The 16,162-nt window shown below is 38.1% G+C and overlaps 1 protein-coding gene across 6 annotated transcripts in view; it reads left to right on the top strand.

Moving 5' to 3' along the window:
- Positions 1-16,162, top strand: part of ANO5 (anoctamin 5) — a 55,939-nt gene that overhangs the window by 16,396 nt on the left and 23,381 nt on the right. For 2 of the 6 annotated variants that reach the window (XM_031505092.2, XM_031505089.2), the window contains 5 exons: positions 2,574-2,621; positions 7,970-8,014; positions 9,026-9,139; positions 14,632-14,700; positions 15,631-15,915. In XM_031505092.2, the coding sequence (XP_031360952.1) occupies positions 2,574-2,621; positions 7,970-8,014; positions 9,026-9,139; positions 14,632-14,700; positions 15,631-15,915 (561 nt within the window). The remainder of the gene's footprint in view (positions 1-2,573; positions 2,622-7,969; positions 8,015-9,025; positions 9,140-14,631; positions 14,701-15,630; positions 15,916-16,162) is intronic. The other 4 variants (XM_031505094.2, XM_031505093.2, XM_031505090.2 and 1 more) reach the window with 3 other exon arrangements.

Below are 16,162 nucleotides of genomic sequence, written 5' to 3'. Positions count from 1 at the left end.
TTGAGGTGCTTTTTCTGAAGAAACACCATCACATTGTACATTACTTCTCATACTTGTTCATTTTTCAATTCAGACTTGTGGATCTTCAAGTAGAGAAACATGAAATACCATTGTTAATGTTGCAAAGATAACCAAATTGGTTTCAAAATCTAGAAAGAAGTAAAAAAATTCTTCCAAGTCTAAAAGAAACACGAGGGCTCTTTTGGGGAGAGCCAGAGTGCATTAAAGACTTAAGAGAGTGGATTCCAGAGTGAGAGGGACCAGCTCAACACTGCTGCCACACTGCCAACCTTCTCAGTTTTCATCTCAGCAAATTTGGGTGGATTATTTGAGTTGATTCTTGTTTTGCACGTCATGTGTTACCAACGCTGGAGCTCCTTTGTGCTGTACACAGACTTTGGCATATCATGAAAAAGCAGTGTGTTCCTATCCTCCTGCTTGAAATGTGCAGGAGAAGGTATGAGCACCAATTTAAAAATAGTTAATCCTAATGACTTGAGCTAATTAATTTCTGACAGTTACACGGAGCAGGGTAAGATCCCACGACTAACAGGAAAGCATTTAACAGGATGCACAGGAAAGTACAAAGGCCTTTGCCAGCTGTGTCTTCACCTCCCAGCTTTGTGTTTCACTAGCTGTAGTAAAATTCTGTCTCTGAGTGAAGCAGTGTGGCAGTAAGGACCAGAGGGTGGCTAAAGCCTGTATTTCCATCTAACCATGCTGGTTAGAGGTGGTGAGCAGTGGGTGGGAGCAGCAGGGGATGGAGAGCTGGATAAAAGCAGATGGAAGGGAACCAGAGTGGCTGGAGGGGAATGTGTGCAATGGGAGGTCAGGATTCCATCCAGCCATGGAGGAGGTGGTGAGCAGGGGATGGAGAGCTGGATAAAAGCAGGTGGAAGGGAACCAGAGTGGCTGGAGGGGAATGTGTGCAATGGGAGGTCAGGAGCCGTAGGGCAGCATTGAAAAGCAAGGCTGTGCTTTCATCGGTGTCAAGTTTGTGCAGTGCTTTCCATGGCAAGTATTTATGGTGTATAATTGGAGAAGAACTTCCTACTTAAGTGTCTCAGCCCTTAGTTCTTTACTCAAGTGCAGGTTTTTCCAGTAGGATCAGTGACAGGAGGATTGGACCTTTAAACCCAGTTCAGACTACCTTATGGTAAGAGCACAGTGCAGCTATTTATATTTGCACTATTTCTCAGGGGGATCCCTTGCCAAAAAACAGATTGATCTGTTTATTTTACTGCATTCTGAAGAGGATATTTCTGACTTATTTAGATAAGCAAATATCCAGACATGGCATCATTCAAAAAGAATGTAAAGATGTGTGCATTTATTACTTGATGTGTAACCAGGACAGGAATGGACCTCAGTGATTTCTCTCAAGAAAAACTGTATTAAAAGTGAAAAGTATTATTTTAAAAATGATAAAACAGTAGTTTATGAAAATTGGATTTGGGGTAATAAACTTTCTGAAATTTTACATCTCTAAACCAGTAAATGATACAGTAATAATAAAATTCTGTTAGTATTCTTCTATTGAAAGTTAATTTAATTCCACTGGGAGCTATTGCGTTTTCATAATGGACTTGCACTGTTTGGTTGCACTTTTTAAATCTGTGGTTTGTATTCAAAGCACACAAAAGCAAGACAAAAGTGTGGTAAGATACTGGCTAACAGAATTGGATATGGAGAAATTGGATATGGATTCCAATAGCAGCACCTGATCTCAAAACCCATCGCTGCTGCAAGGCCACAGGGGTGGCAGGAGCCAGAGAGCTGCTGGCCGTGTGTGCAGGATGGCTGTGCTCAGCAGAGGATCTGCTCTGGGTGTTCTGTCTGTCATTCCTGTGTGGATCCTGCCCTGAGGCTGTTGCAGCAGCCTCCACACTGACTTACAGGAAAACAGCACCCAGATTTTGTACAATTAAAATTAGGGCAGGGCCTCGCTGGGTGTGGATCAGAACTGGAAGCTGGGAAGCCCTCGCTGATCTCATTAGGTATAACTGCAATTACTGGTACCAATTTACCTTGTCTGCACTGTGAGTTTAAGGATTCGTCTCACTGCATTTGTTTCCCTTCAGTGTACACTGTATAATTGCAGTTTGTAGTTAAAAAATAGCCAGGTAAGGAGCAGCACATTTTTTTCCAAATGCCCAGTCATCTATGCTGTGTACATTTTCTCTCTTTGGGATCAAATGAAATAAGAGTACTATTAACAGTTGTCCTTCACCAGTTTATAAATCTGTACCAACTTGTTTAGACTGTATTTCTTCTAAAGGAAATTATGAGAAATACTGTTTAACTCTTAGCAAAAGTTGTAATTATTACTGCTTAAAAATCAGTATGGACCATGTAAAAGTTGGTTCTGTAGGCTAGAGACCAACCTGCTCTGCAGAATAGAGGTTTGTGTAAGCTCTATCTCGACTGAAAATACAAGTATCACTCAGAAGAGCTTTTCAGCAGCTTACAGCAGGAACTACACTGTTTCTTCTGAATTAGCCTTTACTTTTAAATCTGAATTAGCCTTTGCATCATCGCTAACGACGTTGTTTTTCCCGTGATGCCACTGGCAGGGCCTAAACAGCACTGAGACTACTTTACTCATCCCTGAGCATCAAGTGGTAAGCAGTAAGAAGTATTCATGCTTCCTTGCATGAATTTGTGTGGCGTCTCCTATTACAGTATGCCAAAACGTCCCTCACCAGAAAATTTTCCAGTTTCAAGGATGCCATCCTTCTAAAACCAATTTTTTCTAGTTGATAAAAATGAACATGGTTTTGCATTTATTCCTAGAGATGACTTAAGAGATAAATTCAAATAAATCAAAAGGATAATGGAAAAAATTGAAAAGTTGAGATTGGTGGAGAAAACTGGAAAGTTTGCTTTTTTATCATTGTTTTGGTTTGATGGGATATGGGATGTATTCTGACTCTGGTGTTATTAACAGTGTGGGATTCCTTTTTATCATGATGGCCTGAGGGTTCTGTGAGTCAGCATGATACTTTAAAATGTTTTAAAGAGCAAGAAACAAACACTGACATCATTTGAAATATGTTGCCTCTTTTTTTTGATTGTAGTAAATAATAAGGAAAGGCTCAGGATAGTCACTTACTGAAATTCATAGACAAGATAACTATATAAATTCTCAAATATATCACAAAACTTAAAATAATCATTATTGTTTTTTGAGAAAAAGTTAAAGAGTTGTTTAAAATAACTGAAGAAGTACATGCTGAGGTGTATTAAAACTGTCTGCTTGCTCACTTTGGGCTCTGGTGTCTTCCATTAACATGTATGCTCTCCTAGCTTACTTTTTATTTTTCTTGGTTCTGTTCTTGTTTAATGTATTCTTTTATCCTGAGAGGCTTTTTATGTGCATTTATATTTCAGTGCAAATATCTTGGTGTCTTAAACTGCTTTGAAATGCATGTTTTCAAGCTTTCAGATTTTAATGTGGTTCAGAATTGAAACAGAGTGAAGGTGAAAAAAGCAGCTTGCAAGTTTCAGCTACAAGAAATACATGGGATTTTGTGTTTCTTGGAATGGGAAAGGTTATAGTTTTGTGTGCAACCTTATAGCCTGCATGAAGTAAAACTGGAAATTGGGATGGGTGGTGTTAAGAGTGTTGTTAATACATGTCTTCAAAGTGAGTAAGCTCTTCAGTTGCATAGATTCCTTCAGGGAAGAATAATGATGAGAACTTCATGGAAAGGGTCTCTGGTAAAGTGGGAAAAGAAATATGCCATTTTGCTTTTCAGGAGTTACCTGTATATTTGTGTGTGTTCTGTAAATGTATTTCCAGGAACATTTATATTATTTAGATATATATTTATAAAGTTATGTGTAAGTTATAAATATATATATATTTATATTTAGTGTAGCAGCACTTAAATCCATGTGGTTTTCCTGTAGCATGTTTTAATTCAGTGAAAAGGAGGAGTATAGAAATATCCCATGTAAACTGGGGATCTAAGTGAAGGTGATAACTTTGTTTTTAAGCCATTTAATGTTTCCTACCCTTTCAGTTATGGAGACATTTCTCGTATTTTGATTCAGCTTTCAAACCTTATAATTTTGTCCATTTTTGTATTCTGAAAGTTTTCCTGCTGTAGATTGCTAATTCATAAATTACCTAATTGCATTTTAATGTAGTTCCTTGGGGTTTTTGTAGTGTCTGTTTTATGTTTAATTTGCTGTGTGATTATCAAAGGTTTGCAGTTAATAAAATAAATATTGTGTTTGCAGACTGTATCTTTTAAGCCAGCAAAATGTTATAAATCAGTTTAATGTTGTAGTTTCAGGTAGATTTTTTGCCTGGTAATGTATGACTATGATAAACTAATTGAATGGTATGCCGATGGAGGATCATAAAAACCGTTTCATGGTATTAATGTAACATATAGTCTTTCTTGTTAGTCACAGCCAGAAGTGCTTCCCTCTGCTGTAATTAATGAAGCTAATGGGTTCCTCCATCTCTGCTTGGTTACTGAAAATGCTGCTCTAAACCACCTTCCCACAAAAAAAAAAAAAATACAAGATACAAAAAGCAGAAGGGAAAAGGGTGCTCAGTCAACCTGCAAACCTGCAGTCCCTGCTCTGTGGGGTTGGACACTTGGGAAACCTTGAGGTGTGAGGCACTGGATTTGGGAACGGTGTTTCTGAACATAAAGAACTTGCAGTGTTCTGACTGACTAATAATCTGAAAAGTATTGCTCTAGGACAAGTTGAGGTGTGGACATGGAGAGGGCTGGGATATTTATTAACAGAGTGTATTTGGAGGAAGCTCCTGCCAAGCTGAGAGCTGTGTAAGTGACCTGAAAGGCTACATTTCCTGTTGGGTGGATAACCAGAAATAGAAGTCCCTCAGAGTCCCATAAAAACATACAGGAGTAAATAATTCAGGTATAATCCGCAAAGCATATTTGTGTTTTGGGTCACTGTCAGTGTGCCAGGTGAGGCACGGAGATGCTGAGCAGGCTCAGCTTCAGCCGCAGTCGTTCCTCCAGAGCTCTCTCTGTGCCAGTGGTGGTTACTGCCACTTCCAGCAGGGCTTCCCTCCCCAGCTCCCTGTGCCCACTGTTTGCCTTGGCATGGAGAAGTGTCTCAGAGGCACCTGTGGAGGGGGCCAAGGACTCCTCAGCAGCACGGAATGGCAAGTCTGGGTGGATCTGGTTGCCAGCCAGCATTTACACACCGTGCCCGAGCCCGTCTGGGCAGAACGGACCACGGGCTCTTCACCTTGAGCTGTGCTTTGTTTTCTTGCTGCCATCTTGCCCTCTCCTGTCACCTGTCCTTTGAGCCAGGGTTTCCTACTGCAGGGCTTGGGACTGTGTCTGAGGTGAGTATTGCAAGCCTGGGTACTTGGAGGGTTGTGTGGTTGGATGTGGTCCAATAGCCCAGCCTCTGCTGGGTGTCTAGAGAGAAATCATCAAATATAGAATAACTATAACTATCAATATAATACAGTATGAATCCTGTTAGTTTGCACTTACGCCACATGAAAAGAAAGTTTATCTCTTCATGATAGACCATTATAGCTTTCAATTAGCACATGTCCACAAGCTGAGTGGTCACAGTTCTTAGAGAGATAACTAGGCTAATGAGTCTGGAAAGCTATTACAGGATAACAGGAAGACGTTATTTGTGTTTGGAACAGGTGGGTTTTGTAACTTGCTTTGTAGTTGATAGATTTATTCAACATTTTGAAAGCCTTGGTAAATGCTGAATGTCTGCAGTAATGTGATTGCATAGAATCCTAGAGTGAACTTGGATTGGAAGGACCTCTGGATGTGAACTTGGATTGGAAGGACCTATGGATGGCTGGCCCCCTACTCAAGGCTGTGCTGGCTTCAAACGTAGATCAGGTTGCACAGTCAGTGCAGATCAGTCCTGGCCTAGGATAATCAGGCTGTGTTATCTCTGAGGATGGAGATTTTGCAGTACACTCTGTTGTACCCATTCCCACTCAACCACAGCTTCTCCTCCAGTAGGAATTTCTCCTGTTATAACTTGTGGTTGCTGCTTCTTGAGTTTTCACCATATGCTTCAAGGCTCCATCTCTTCTGTAGTTCCTCATTGGGCGTAACTTAATTAGTAAAAAGCTTCAACTTGCTATCTGTACTGTGTTGGGAAGCTTTAATTTGGTTACTTGTATTAAAGGCAGAAAACATTTCATAATATTTTCTGTGATGAGGTGTACCTTCATTTAATGACTACAGGTTGTTGAGGATCACTAACTGCATTTATTCCATTCTGGAAAGAGCTGTTAAGAAATAAGATGTACAAATGTTTAATGATTCACTGATAGAATCAATGCAAATTACAAACTTTTTGCATACATTAAATTTGTAGGCACACATGTATGCACAAACCTTTGTGAATGTGCAAGACTGATCTTGTTCTCCTTGTGAAATCCAAATGCAGCAAAATGGAAAGGAATAATTTATGGGTTAATAAGCAGGCCTGTCACTATCCACAATGAATAATCCTGTGTCTCAAAGGATAATCTCCAGAAGGAGAAAGAAATGATAAGTATAACCCTTCTAAAAGCAGATCCAACAATGACTACTGCATCTTCTTAAATTGATAGTCAGACCTTTAATTACTGAGGATTCTGATACATCCTAGAAAATGCCCAAATTTTGATGGCAGTAAAGATAAAATACTTCTTCAATTGTATTGAATAATCTAATTGTAACTATGCAACCCAAACAATTTGGGGTGCTCTTTTGGCAGGAGCTTTTTTTAAGTAAATATTGATTATAATTTTAATTCTTTGTGTATATGAATTTAGTGCACTAGAACAATTTCTGTGCTTGTGAAGTCACTGTCTTTTTTTAATCAGGGATTGGGACAATTGCTAACATTGTAAGTTTGGGGTTTACTTACTGTAATGCTGAATAATCACAGAACTGTTGATTTTATATAGATGTTGGCATTGGTTCTATGCACTGTTTTAACTTCATTAACTTAGAATCTGAACTTGCAGTTTGCATGTAGTCGCAATTATATTTGCAAAGAAAGACCTATATCTCTAAGTACAAAATATAGTAGAAAAATGCCTTTTCTTTTCTGCTCTTGGATTCCATGATTTTTGTGAACCATTTAATAATGAAAGATGATGTGCTGCATTTGGAAGCAAAAGCATTTCTGAGGTAGCTGTCCTGATTTCAGCCATATGAAGTAGTCTAATTGATCTGCTGTAACTATTTCTCAAGAAGATCAACAACAAAAAACCTTAACAGATTTGCTGAAGAGGAAGGGCAAAGAACGGATGGCAGCATTTTCAGGAAATAATCTCCTTTAGCTTTTTTTGTGCTGCATTGATTTGCAGCAGTGTTTTGTACCTCCCCAAGGGCTAGGATCAGAACACAGGAGTTCTCGTTAATGGATGGCTGCTTCAAGTGTCTAATTTCAGCAGTTACTAGTGTGTCTAATGGAGATGCATAAAGTTGTGCACCAGCAGGATTTTCAATTATTTTTATTTAATTTAGCCTATTTAAAGATAAATACGTGAATTATGTGGATATTATTGCTTGTAGTTTTGTCAGCTCTGGAATGATTGCTATTTGTCGTTTTATGTCCCAGTTGGTCCCACCAAACATGAGCATTACAGAAACATGCATGCACTATGCATGAAGCCAGTGCTTTGGTACCTTTGCTCTACACTCAAAACCACTTTTTTACTATTTTTAAAATCTGCTGAAGTACCCAAATGATAGCAAGTAGTATTCTATAATAAGTCATTGTCTTAAAACATTTTTACTGCCCAAACGGATTCCAACCCAGCTTTGCCTTTACTAAAAAAGACATGATAATCATATTATTTGTGGATGCTTGTGTTTTTCTGATGTTTGGAGGCTTTTCCTGGCTTTAAAGGACATGGATTTCTTGCTCACTGGGGTTGGGGTGTATTGTTGGCTCTTGGGGAGGAGCAGTGGGCCTGCTGACTCCTTGTTGGTTATTCCAGCAGAGTGGAAGGAAGTATAATCTGTTCCTGAAGCGACGGCTCAGGGTAAAGCAGTGATTATGCAAGTGGCTTGGATGCTGCAGAAATAACATGCTTCACTGTGTGCTGCCTTTTGTTAACTGGGAGCAAGGGTCACAGTTACAAATAAATATCCTGTGCTTTCTCAGGGAGCACATGCATCCTTGCATGGCATGAGAGGGAAAAGACAGAGACATAGTACTCTGCTTTGTTCCTACTCTAATAAAATAAAACCCCAATTCAGCCCTATGCAAATACACTTTTGCTGATATGTGTGGTTGAAAAAGTAACAACAACCTTTCTCAGCACAGAGTTACATTTAAACTAGAATATTCACTCCCATGGAAACCACTTTGCTGTGTCTTGTATGTGATTTGATAGAGCTGAATATTGATATGATAACAAACAATATTACCTAATGATATAACTTCCCTAGGAGAGTGGGGTTACAGGCTTTTATTTGCCTAACATTAATTACTCTGGCCTACTAGTGAAAAAGGTGGATGTTGTTATTAGGACATTCTGGCATGTTGGTAAATTAAAATATGACCTTTAATAGATCAATTGGAATACTAATTACACTGTTACATTGATATCTTTTATTAGGTGTATTTTTCCCCATGAAAGTAAATACTCAATGTTGAAACATCCCCCCTGTATTTTTGTGAGCTATATTTGTGTGGTCATTGCTGGGACATATGTCTCTGTGGTGATTGATTTAGTGAATGTTGTTATGTAGAGAAAAATGCATGGAATTTACATTTTGCTACCTGTTTCAAGTATTCACAAGTATTGCTACACTAACATATATATTTTTTTTCTGTACCAGTTATTTACTTGTAATGCTTGTGGATATATGCAGTTAATTTTGAAATCACTTAAACTAGATGTATTCCTTGGTAAAACTTGCCCAGATATATCTTCATCTGTAAAGCTGAAGAACTGTGGCAATGTGGGGGAACTTCTTTGCCTTTTGTGGTATTTTAGAGAAACAGCAGTGCTTGTTTTTTTATATTCATATGCCTGTATCTTCTACAGATTGATAAAAGACATCAAAGCAAAGATTCTATTTTCTTCAGGGATGGTGTCAGGAGAATTGATTTTGTTCTCTCCTATGTGGATGATCTTAATAAGGAATGGGAAAAAAAGTTGGTAAGTTTTTCTTTTTGAAGTCTTCTTAATTTTTATTTGTAATAAGATGACTATCAGTTACTAAATCTTTCAGATCACTAGACTCATCTGGAATAGAACTTGCCTAAAAAATCTATAGCTATTCCATATATGAACATTTCTGTGTAATTTACTGTTGTTTGTCAGGATCCATTTTATTAGATTCTTGTGTCTATGTTTATTGAATTGATCACTCTTCATTACTTATGCTGAGCAATATATTATACAATGGAGCAAAGTAATCCAAATTATTTTGCTTCTTCATTTAACTGTCCAGCTAAGACTTTGGAGAAATATTTGTAAATACTTGCACCTGTAAGCACTTTCAAATGAAGGAGGACTGTTCTTCTAAATATGCAGACTTCATCCAAACGAGATTTAACAATGACTAATTTTTCATACCCTTTGGCTATAGTTAGAGGAGAAATAGATTCTTAGCTCCAAGACTTAATGCAGTTTTCGTTTAATACTTTTGAGACTCTTTTCTTAAAATATACTCTGAGTAACACAAACACAGCATGTTCTCCTGGAGCTTTTCCCTGTGTTTGACGCACTGTCTACATATGTGTGTTCATTCTTCTAGAAGAGTATTTAAAGTAGCTTTGATAAGAGCTCTCCTATGTAACAGAGCACAAAATCAAACTTTCTCTAAAATGCCACTTAGTGATTATCCTTGAACTTGCCAGCAAGACCCAGTTGCCTGAATGGTAGTATTAGTCAGATGGAATCAGTTAATGACAACTGTTTGTTACATGCTCACACTGACACATGAGGTCTCACTTGCCTAACATAAATTCAAGTTATATAAAAAATTCAGTATAATGAAAGGCAGTCAAGATGACAAATTTTATATAAAGCACAATATTAAAAAAAATAAGGATTTAAATTTGTTTTTTCTCTGTATTTGCTACCTTCTTTCAGAGTCAAGAAAGGTTACATTTACAAACTAGTCTCTCTAATATATAATTCAAAAGTTTATTCACGTTAAAAAAATTTAAAAAGGAGAGAGACACTAAAAATTACATTCTCAAGTAATCATATGTTTCTGAAAGATAAGGATATCTGAAAAAAACTAGTTACACCAATGCTTATGACAAAATCATGATCAAAACTATTGGTCTTTGAAACAAAGAACAGTTAAAATCTTTATCTTGTAATACTGAAGTATTTCCTAATTAAAAATTCAAATTTCCTTTGGAAAAATACTGAAAGATTAGGCTGTTAAAAAAATTGCATATTGCTTTCATACTTTTATGAAGAAAATACTGTTTTCATTAAGAACTTCTGCTGCCTGTCTTTGCATCCAAATACAATCCAGCATAGAACACAGCCCCACTATCCTACTCTTATTATGTTAAAAAATCCAAATATTTGTCATGTCACTGTTTGATGCTTTTCCCAGATTAAGCATCTCAGTCAGTTTTGCTCAGCTAGCCACATTCTAAAGATTTTCTTGGGTTATTTGATAACTATGGTACCATAGGTTTATATACAAGCATACATTTTCAAACTCACCCTGACTCTTTGTCAGGCTGTAGTCCTAGCTAGATGCTTTCTTCTCCCCTGAAGCAAAATGCATTTCAAAAAGGAAGAGAAGGCCACTCAATGGAGGGAGAAGAAAGACACCCATACAAAACTTGTCAAAGCAGCTCTTAAGCTTTTCCATTAGTCATACCTGAATTATTTAAAATGAGAGGAGAAGTGAATACTATTTAGGTTATGTTTTGGGTGGGAAAGAAGATGAGTCAGATGATCAGTTCAGGCACTCACTCATGGTGTGTGCAGCAGTTTCCTTCTCACTGGTTTATTGCCCCCTTCTCATTAGGGGGTAGTAGGAATCTTTGCCAGACCACAGTCCGTGTCCTTGAGTGTCATTATTGACTGAAGGACTCACATGGGAAAAAGCCCAAGTGTTAGTAGCTAATATTGTCCTTCCTCTTTGACATAAAAATGCTCTTCCTAGGAGAATATCTCTGTCTTTCAGAAGGCCTAAGCATCCACATTAAGTCTTGTGATATTTATTTCTGTGTATGTCTGTTCCTTGCAAAACAGTTTATGGCCTCATGGAGGGATGTCAGGGGCCATGTAGATAAACTCTGTGGTCACTGGACAAACAGTCATGGAGATACCAATTTTTTTGCACAGTTTTCATGTTGCATATGCCCTACAATTATGTTCACCATAGACCTTTATGCAATTAGTATGTCCATAAATTAGTGCAGACTTCTTAGCATACAAGTGCTGTGCTATTGTCTTTGTGGTAACAAGATTTAAATATTGATGAACTCTGGAGTTTGTCTGGTATACACTGTACTTGCTATTGTACAGTTGTCATAGAAAGAAATGTTTGTTTTATGGCAGTACAATGATGCAGTGAAATGGAACAGCTAAGAATAGAAGTGTTTATATGAGGAGAACAGTTGTGACAAAGGGTTTTGTTTCCTAGTCTCAAGGATGAGAGACTAGGAATTTTATTCTGCATTTCTAAGAATGGGATAAATAACTTCTTTGTGTTTCAGCATATCCCTAATACAGATGTAAGAGACAGAGTTTTCATCTTCTCTCTTAGCTTCATGCAGAACAACTTTTAACTTTTTTGATATTCCCAGATACATTCCAACTTCAACTGGAATGCTGTTTTGAACTTGCCTTCAGCTATAAGCTACATGAATAGATCCAAACCACAATGGTCTCTGAATAAAAATTAGGATTACAATTTTTTGAGACAATATTATTCCTTAAAGCCTCTAGCGCATGTGGAAGTGTTTCACCACCATATGAACATAAAAAAATAAATAGAATTTATAAAAATATCTAACAAAGTATTGATGTATGACCACAACATACTTCTTATTGTCCATAAGTCTATTTCTTCACAAGAGCTGCGGAGCATTAGGACTGTGCAAAGTAACTCCACTATTATGTTGACTGGAAGTAAAGACCAGTGAGTGACAGGACTGAAAGGAATGGCAAGAAGCTGAGTCAGGGGAGGTTTAGGTCGGGTATTAGAAACTAAAGTTTTTTTACCCAGGGGCACTGGAACAGGCTCTCTAGGACAGTGGTCACAGCACCAAGCCTGACAGAGTTCAAGATGCATTTACACAACACTTTTAGGCACACAGTGTGCCTCTTGGAGCATCTTGTGCAGGACCAGTAATTCATAGAGTTAAAGAATCACAGATTATGCTGAGTCAGACTGGACCCACCAGAGTTGGACCTGCACTGTTACCCATTGTTGTAACAGCATTGTTATCACAATTGGGTTTTAGAGAAGTTATCTCTCTTCCCTAGGTACCTGATTATGCAGTGTTTATAATAGTATTGCTGGGCATAATAGTACTGCTGGACTTTGGACTTTAATCTTAGTGAGATGGTTCATTACAGCCCAGCACATGTTAGATGATAAAGTTAGTCTGTGCTTATCCCACATTATGTGAGATAGCCACATAATATGCTGGATATGATGACTTACAGAGCTTCCCTCGTGCCTCTTTGCAGATTGGCATCTAAAGCAGAGTCAGAAATATAGGTACCAGGGATAGTTTATTAGGTTTGGAGCAGTAAGCTTAAAATTGTAAGTACACATTAAAAACAACCAGCTCTGGTCCAAGGATGGGTTTTGTTCATTTTAAGCTTTTGGTGGTGACATGAAGAAATCCAGTATTTGACAAGAAAAGGGAGAGGATTTTTTTTTTCCCAGCAGATTGATTTCATTTTAAAAATATTTTTCCCATTAACTGGAAAGTATAGTACATTTCATAGGTTTCAGGAGGGGGCTTATTGGAGAAAAGCAAGGTAGTAAAAAGAGCATAATTTCTATTAGAGCACTGCAGTTGGTCACACTAAGTGTATTGCAAGGAAAGATAAGTAAGATGGTGCCAGACCCTTTGGCTCTGTCTGTGCTGGAGCTGCACAGCTGGAGAGAAGCTGGCTGCTGTCTGGTGGCAGAAGCCTCTGACCTGACTTGCTTGGCTCTCTTCCAGTGTCTGCTGGAGAAAGAATGCACACCAGTCTGCTTTGTTAGGAGAAAAAGTGATATAGAGTAGCATTTAGCTTTGGGTATTATGCTTGAATGTCAGCTTTTCTGTAGCATCTTAACATAGATTCTTAAATGACCTTTCTATAGCATCTTAACATACATTCTTAAATCACCTTTTAGTTGTGGTGTTCTCTATCTGATTATCATGTCAGCAAACCAGAGTTTTCTGACATGTTTATACAGTTGCATTTAGGCAGGTTTGTAGGAAAAATAGTGCATGGAATTGCTTTTGCCCCCAGCATGTGCTAGAACTCAGGAGTTAATCATATTCATAAGTTTATATAGTCCAGTGTCTAGTAATACTTGGCAAAATCAGATGTGACATAAAAATGGGTGGCCACTAACACAGGAAAACATCTGAGGGCTTGGAAAGCTATTCTTCAGTTTGCACTCATTTGCCTGAGTAGGTTATGCAAACTGAAATGTAGAAATGGCAGTCCTCACTGACATGCAGGAAAAGAAAACTGGGTGAAAACTATCATGTTTTGGGGTTTTTTAAGATGTTTGAAAGCTATATTTTAAGACTTTTCAATAGTAGACATATTAGACAGCATGGCAGAGTTTAGCTAGAAATAAATTTGAGGTCTAGCTTGTTCATTTTAAAGAGAGTAGGGCTTAATAGTTGGCTTAATTTATTGTTATTCTGGCAGTTCAGCAAATTTTGTATAATTAAGAGGAAATTAATACAGTTTCTCAATAATAGCAAAAATTATACAGAGAGGGAGAGGAGGAAAATGTTCTTACCTAAAGACACAACTTAGGAATTACTTCGCAAAAAAAAAAGAGTTCAAGAATATCAAGCTCACACAAGTCATGCAGCCACCACACACAGCCGTGGGCAGGTTTGTTATCTCTGCATGAAGTCCATGCTTATTTTATGCAAGCTAAGCACATGCAGTGATTTGTTGGTTCTTATCAGTGATGTTTGTGAAATACTGTTTGAATTGCCTGTAATCAGTACTTGAATGTCTGTATCAGGCATAATTGTGTAACTAAATATACAAAATAAATAGATGAGGTAAATGGATGAAGCTGTAAGCACTCAGAAACTGTAAGCTTCCAGAATTTTTCTTTCCATCTTTCTCTTGGAAATACAGCTAAACTCGAACACACCCCACACACCAGCCCCCTGAAGTCAGAAGTGCTCAGTTGCTTCTCTGATGACCCAGAAAGGCCAGAAAAAGCCTTTTCCTACCCAGTGGGTGCCCTGTGGCCAGTCAGTGCAGTTCCTGGTGGGCTCCCACCACAAAGCTGGCCCTCACTAGCAAGTGGCCTCTGTGTATGGGCTGGTTTTTGTCAGCTTGCTTTGAGAAGGTCACATAGCCTTAAGGGGTTGTCATCAGGGCAGCTGAGAGAAGTGAAACCCAGTGAGTCATTGAGTGATCAATTAGTTGCTAACTTCATCAGGTACTGAAATGTCTTTGTTTCTCTTCAGGAAAGGAGAAAAGAATTTGAGAGCAACCTGCAAAAGGCTGGTTTGGAGCTAGAAACAGAAGACAAGAAGGTAAAAAAGAAGAAAAAAATAGGACCAAAAATAATAGGACCTGGAAATTAATAAAACACTTTCTCTGAGAAAAATTATAAATTATACTCGTGGATTTCAGTGCAGTGTGACTAATTTAGGGGAAACAAGGTTAATTTGAGTGCTTTTTCCTGATACATTGATAAGAATTGTCGAAGCTTTGATTCAAGAGGAAGCTTTGGTTTTTGCTTTCATAACAAGAATGCAAAATAGCTGTAATTTGGTTTATAGCCACATAAATGGGAAGTCTGCTTACAGCTGATTTTAATCCAACCTAACAATGATAACAAGTTTGGAAGGCAGAGAATGGATTAGTTGTGCCCACTGGATGTTGTAAGTATAAGGAAGGACCCTGTAACCTTGAGGGTGTTTGATTAGTGGTACTGTTTGCAGTAATAACCGGAGACCTGTGATTTTGATTGATGGAGTCAGCATGCCAGAGGCTGAGTTGAGTAAAATAACCCTTGATGAAGTTCAGACTGTAACATCCATAGGCTGGGAATTCACTGAGCAATATTAAAAACCCTTCTGATTGCCAGCTTCTACTGTGAATGCAGAGCAGCACTAGAAGAACTGCATGTTACATGAAGTTTATGACAAGATTATTCTATGTGTTTCCAGTGTAATTAGAATTTTTCATGCTTCAGTGTATGAGATGAATATAGTTTGAAAAGCCTTTGTGAGCTTATAGGAGTGCAAAGGTTATTGTTATGAACAGCCAACCACTCAGATAAGGTTTTCAGTAAATATATATATACACACACACAGAAGGTCCTTCTATTCCCTCCTACTTGATTTTTAAATCCCTTAAAAATACGTAAAAGACAATACCTTTTATATGAAATATATTCCCATAAATCTTGCAATAAAACACAGTTTGGTCAAATGTCTGATTTAACTTTTCTGGAGCAGGAATCTGAAGATGGAAAGATTTTTTTTGTGAAGATCCATGCGCCATGGGAGGTTCTGATCACATATGCAGAAGTACTGAACATTAAAGTTCCCATCAGGGAAAATGACATTCCCCCCATGGTGGAGAACCCCCTGGACTGTGTGCTTTTCCCACTGAGGCTGCCTGAGAAGGTGATGCACCCTGAGCCGGATTATTTCACGGCACCGTTCAGCAAGGACAAGCAGGAGCTGTACCTCATCAATGATGAGAGCACTTTCTTCTCACCTTCCATGAGAAACAGAATAGTACGTATGTGAATCTGGCTGCTTTTGGTTACATGTAGATTTACAGGAGTGAGTATAGAAACCATGGTAACTGAGGTACAGAGAGGCCTGGGTACCTGTGCATCTTTCTTAGAAATACAGAATAATTGTTGGAACCGATCTTCTGGATGTCTACAAGGCATCTGTGCCCCCAGTATTCTTGTATGAGATAAGGCCTTCTGAAGAAATACCTTTTACTCTTGCATGTTGTTCTTGCAGATTATACACA

This window comes from Lonchura striata, chromosome 6, assembly GCF_046129695.1.
Source record: "Lonchura striata isolate bLonStr1 chromosome 6, bLonStr1.mat, whole genome shotgun sequence".
Lineage (NCBI taxonomy): Eukaryota > Metazoa > Chordata > Aves > Passeriformes > Estrildidae > Lonchura > Lonchura striata.
Note: the sequence above shows the minus strand (reverse complement) of the source record. Positions and strands in the feature narration are given on the sequence as shown.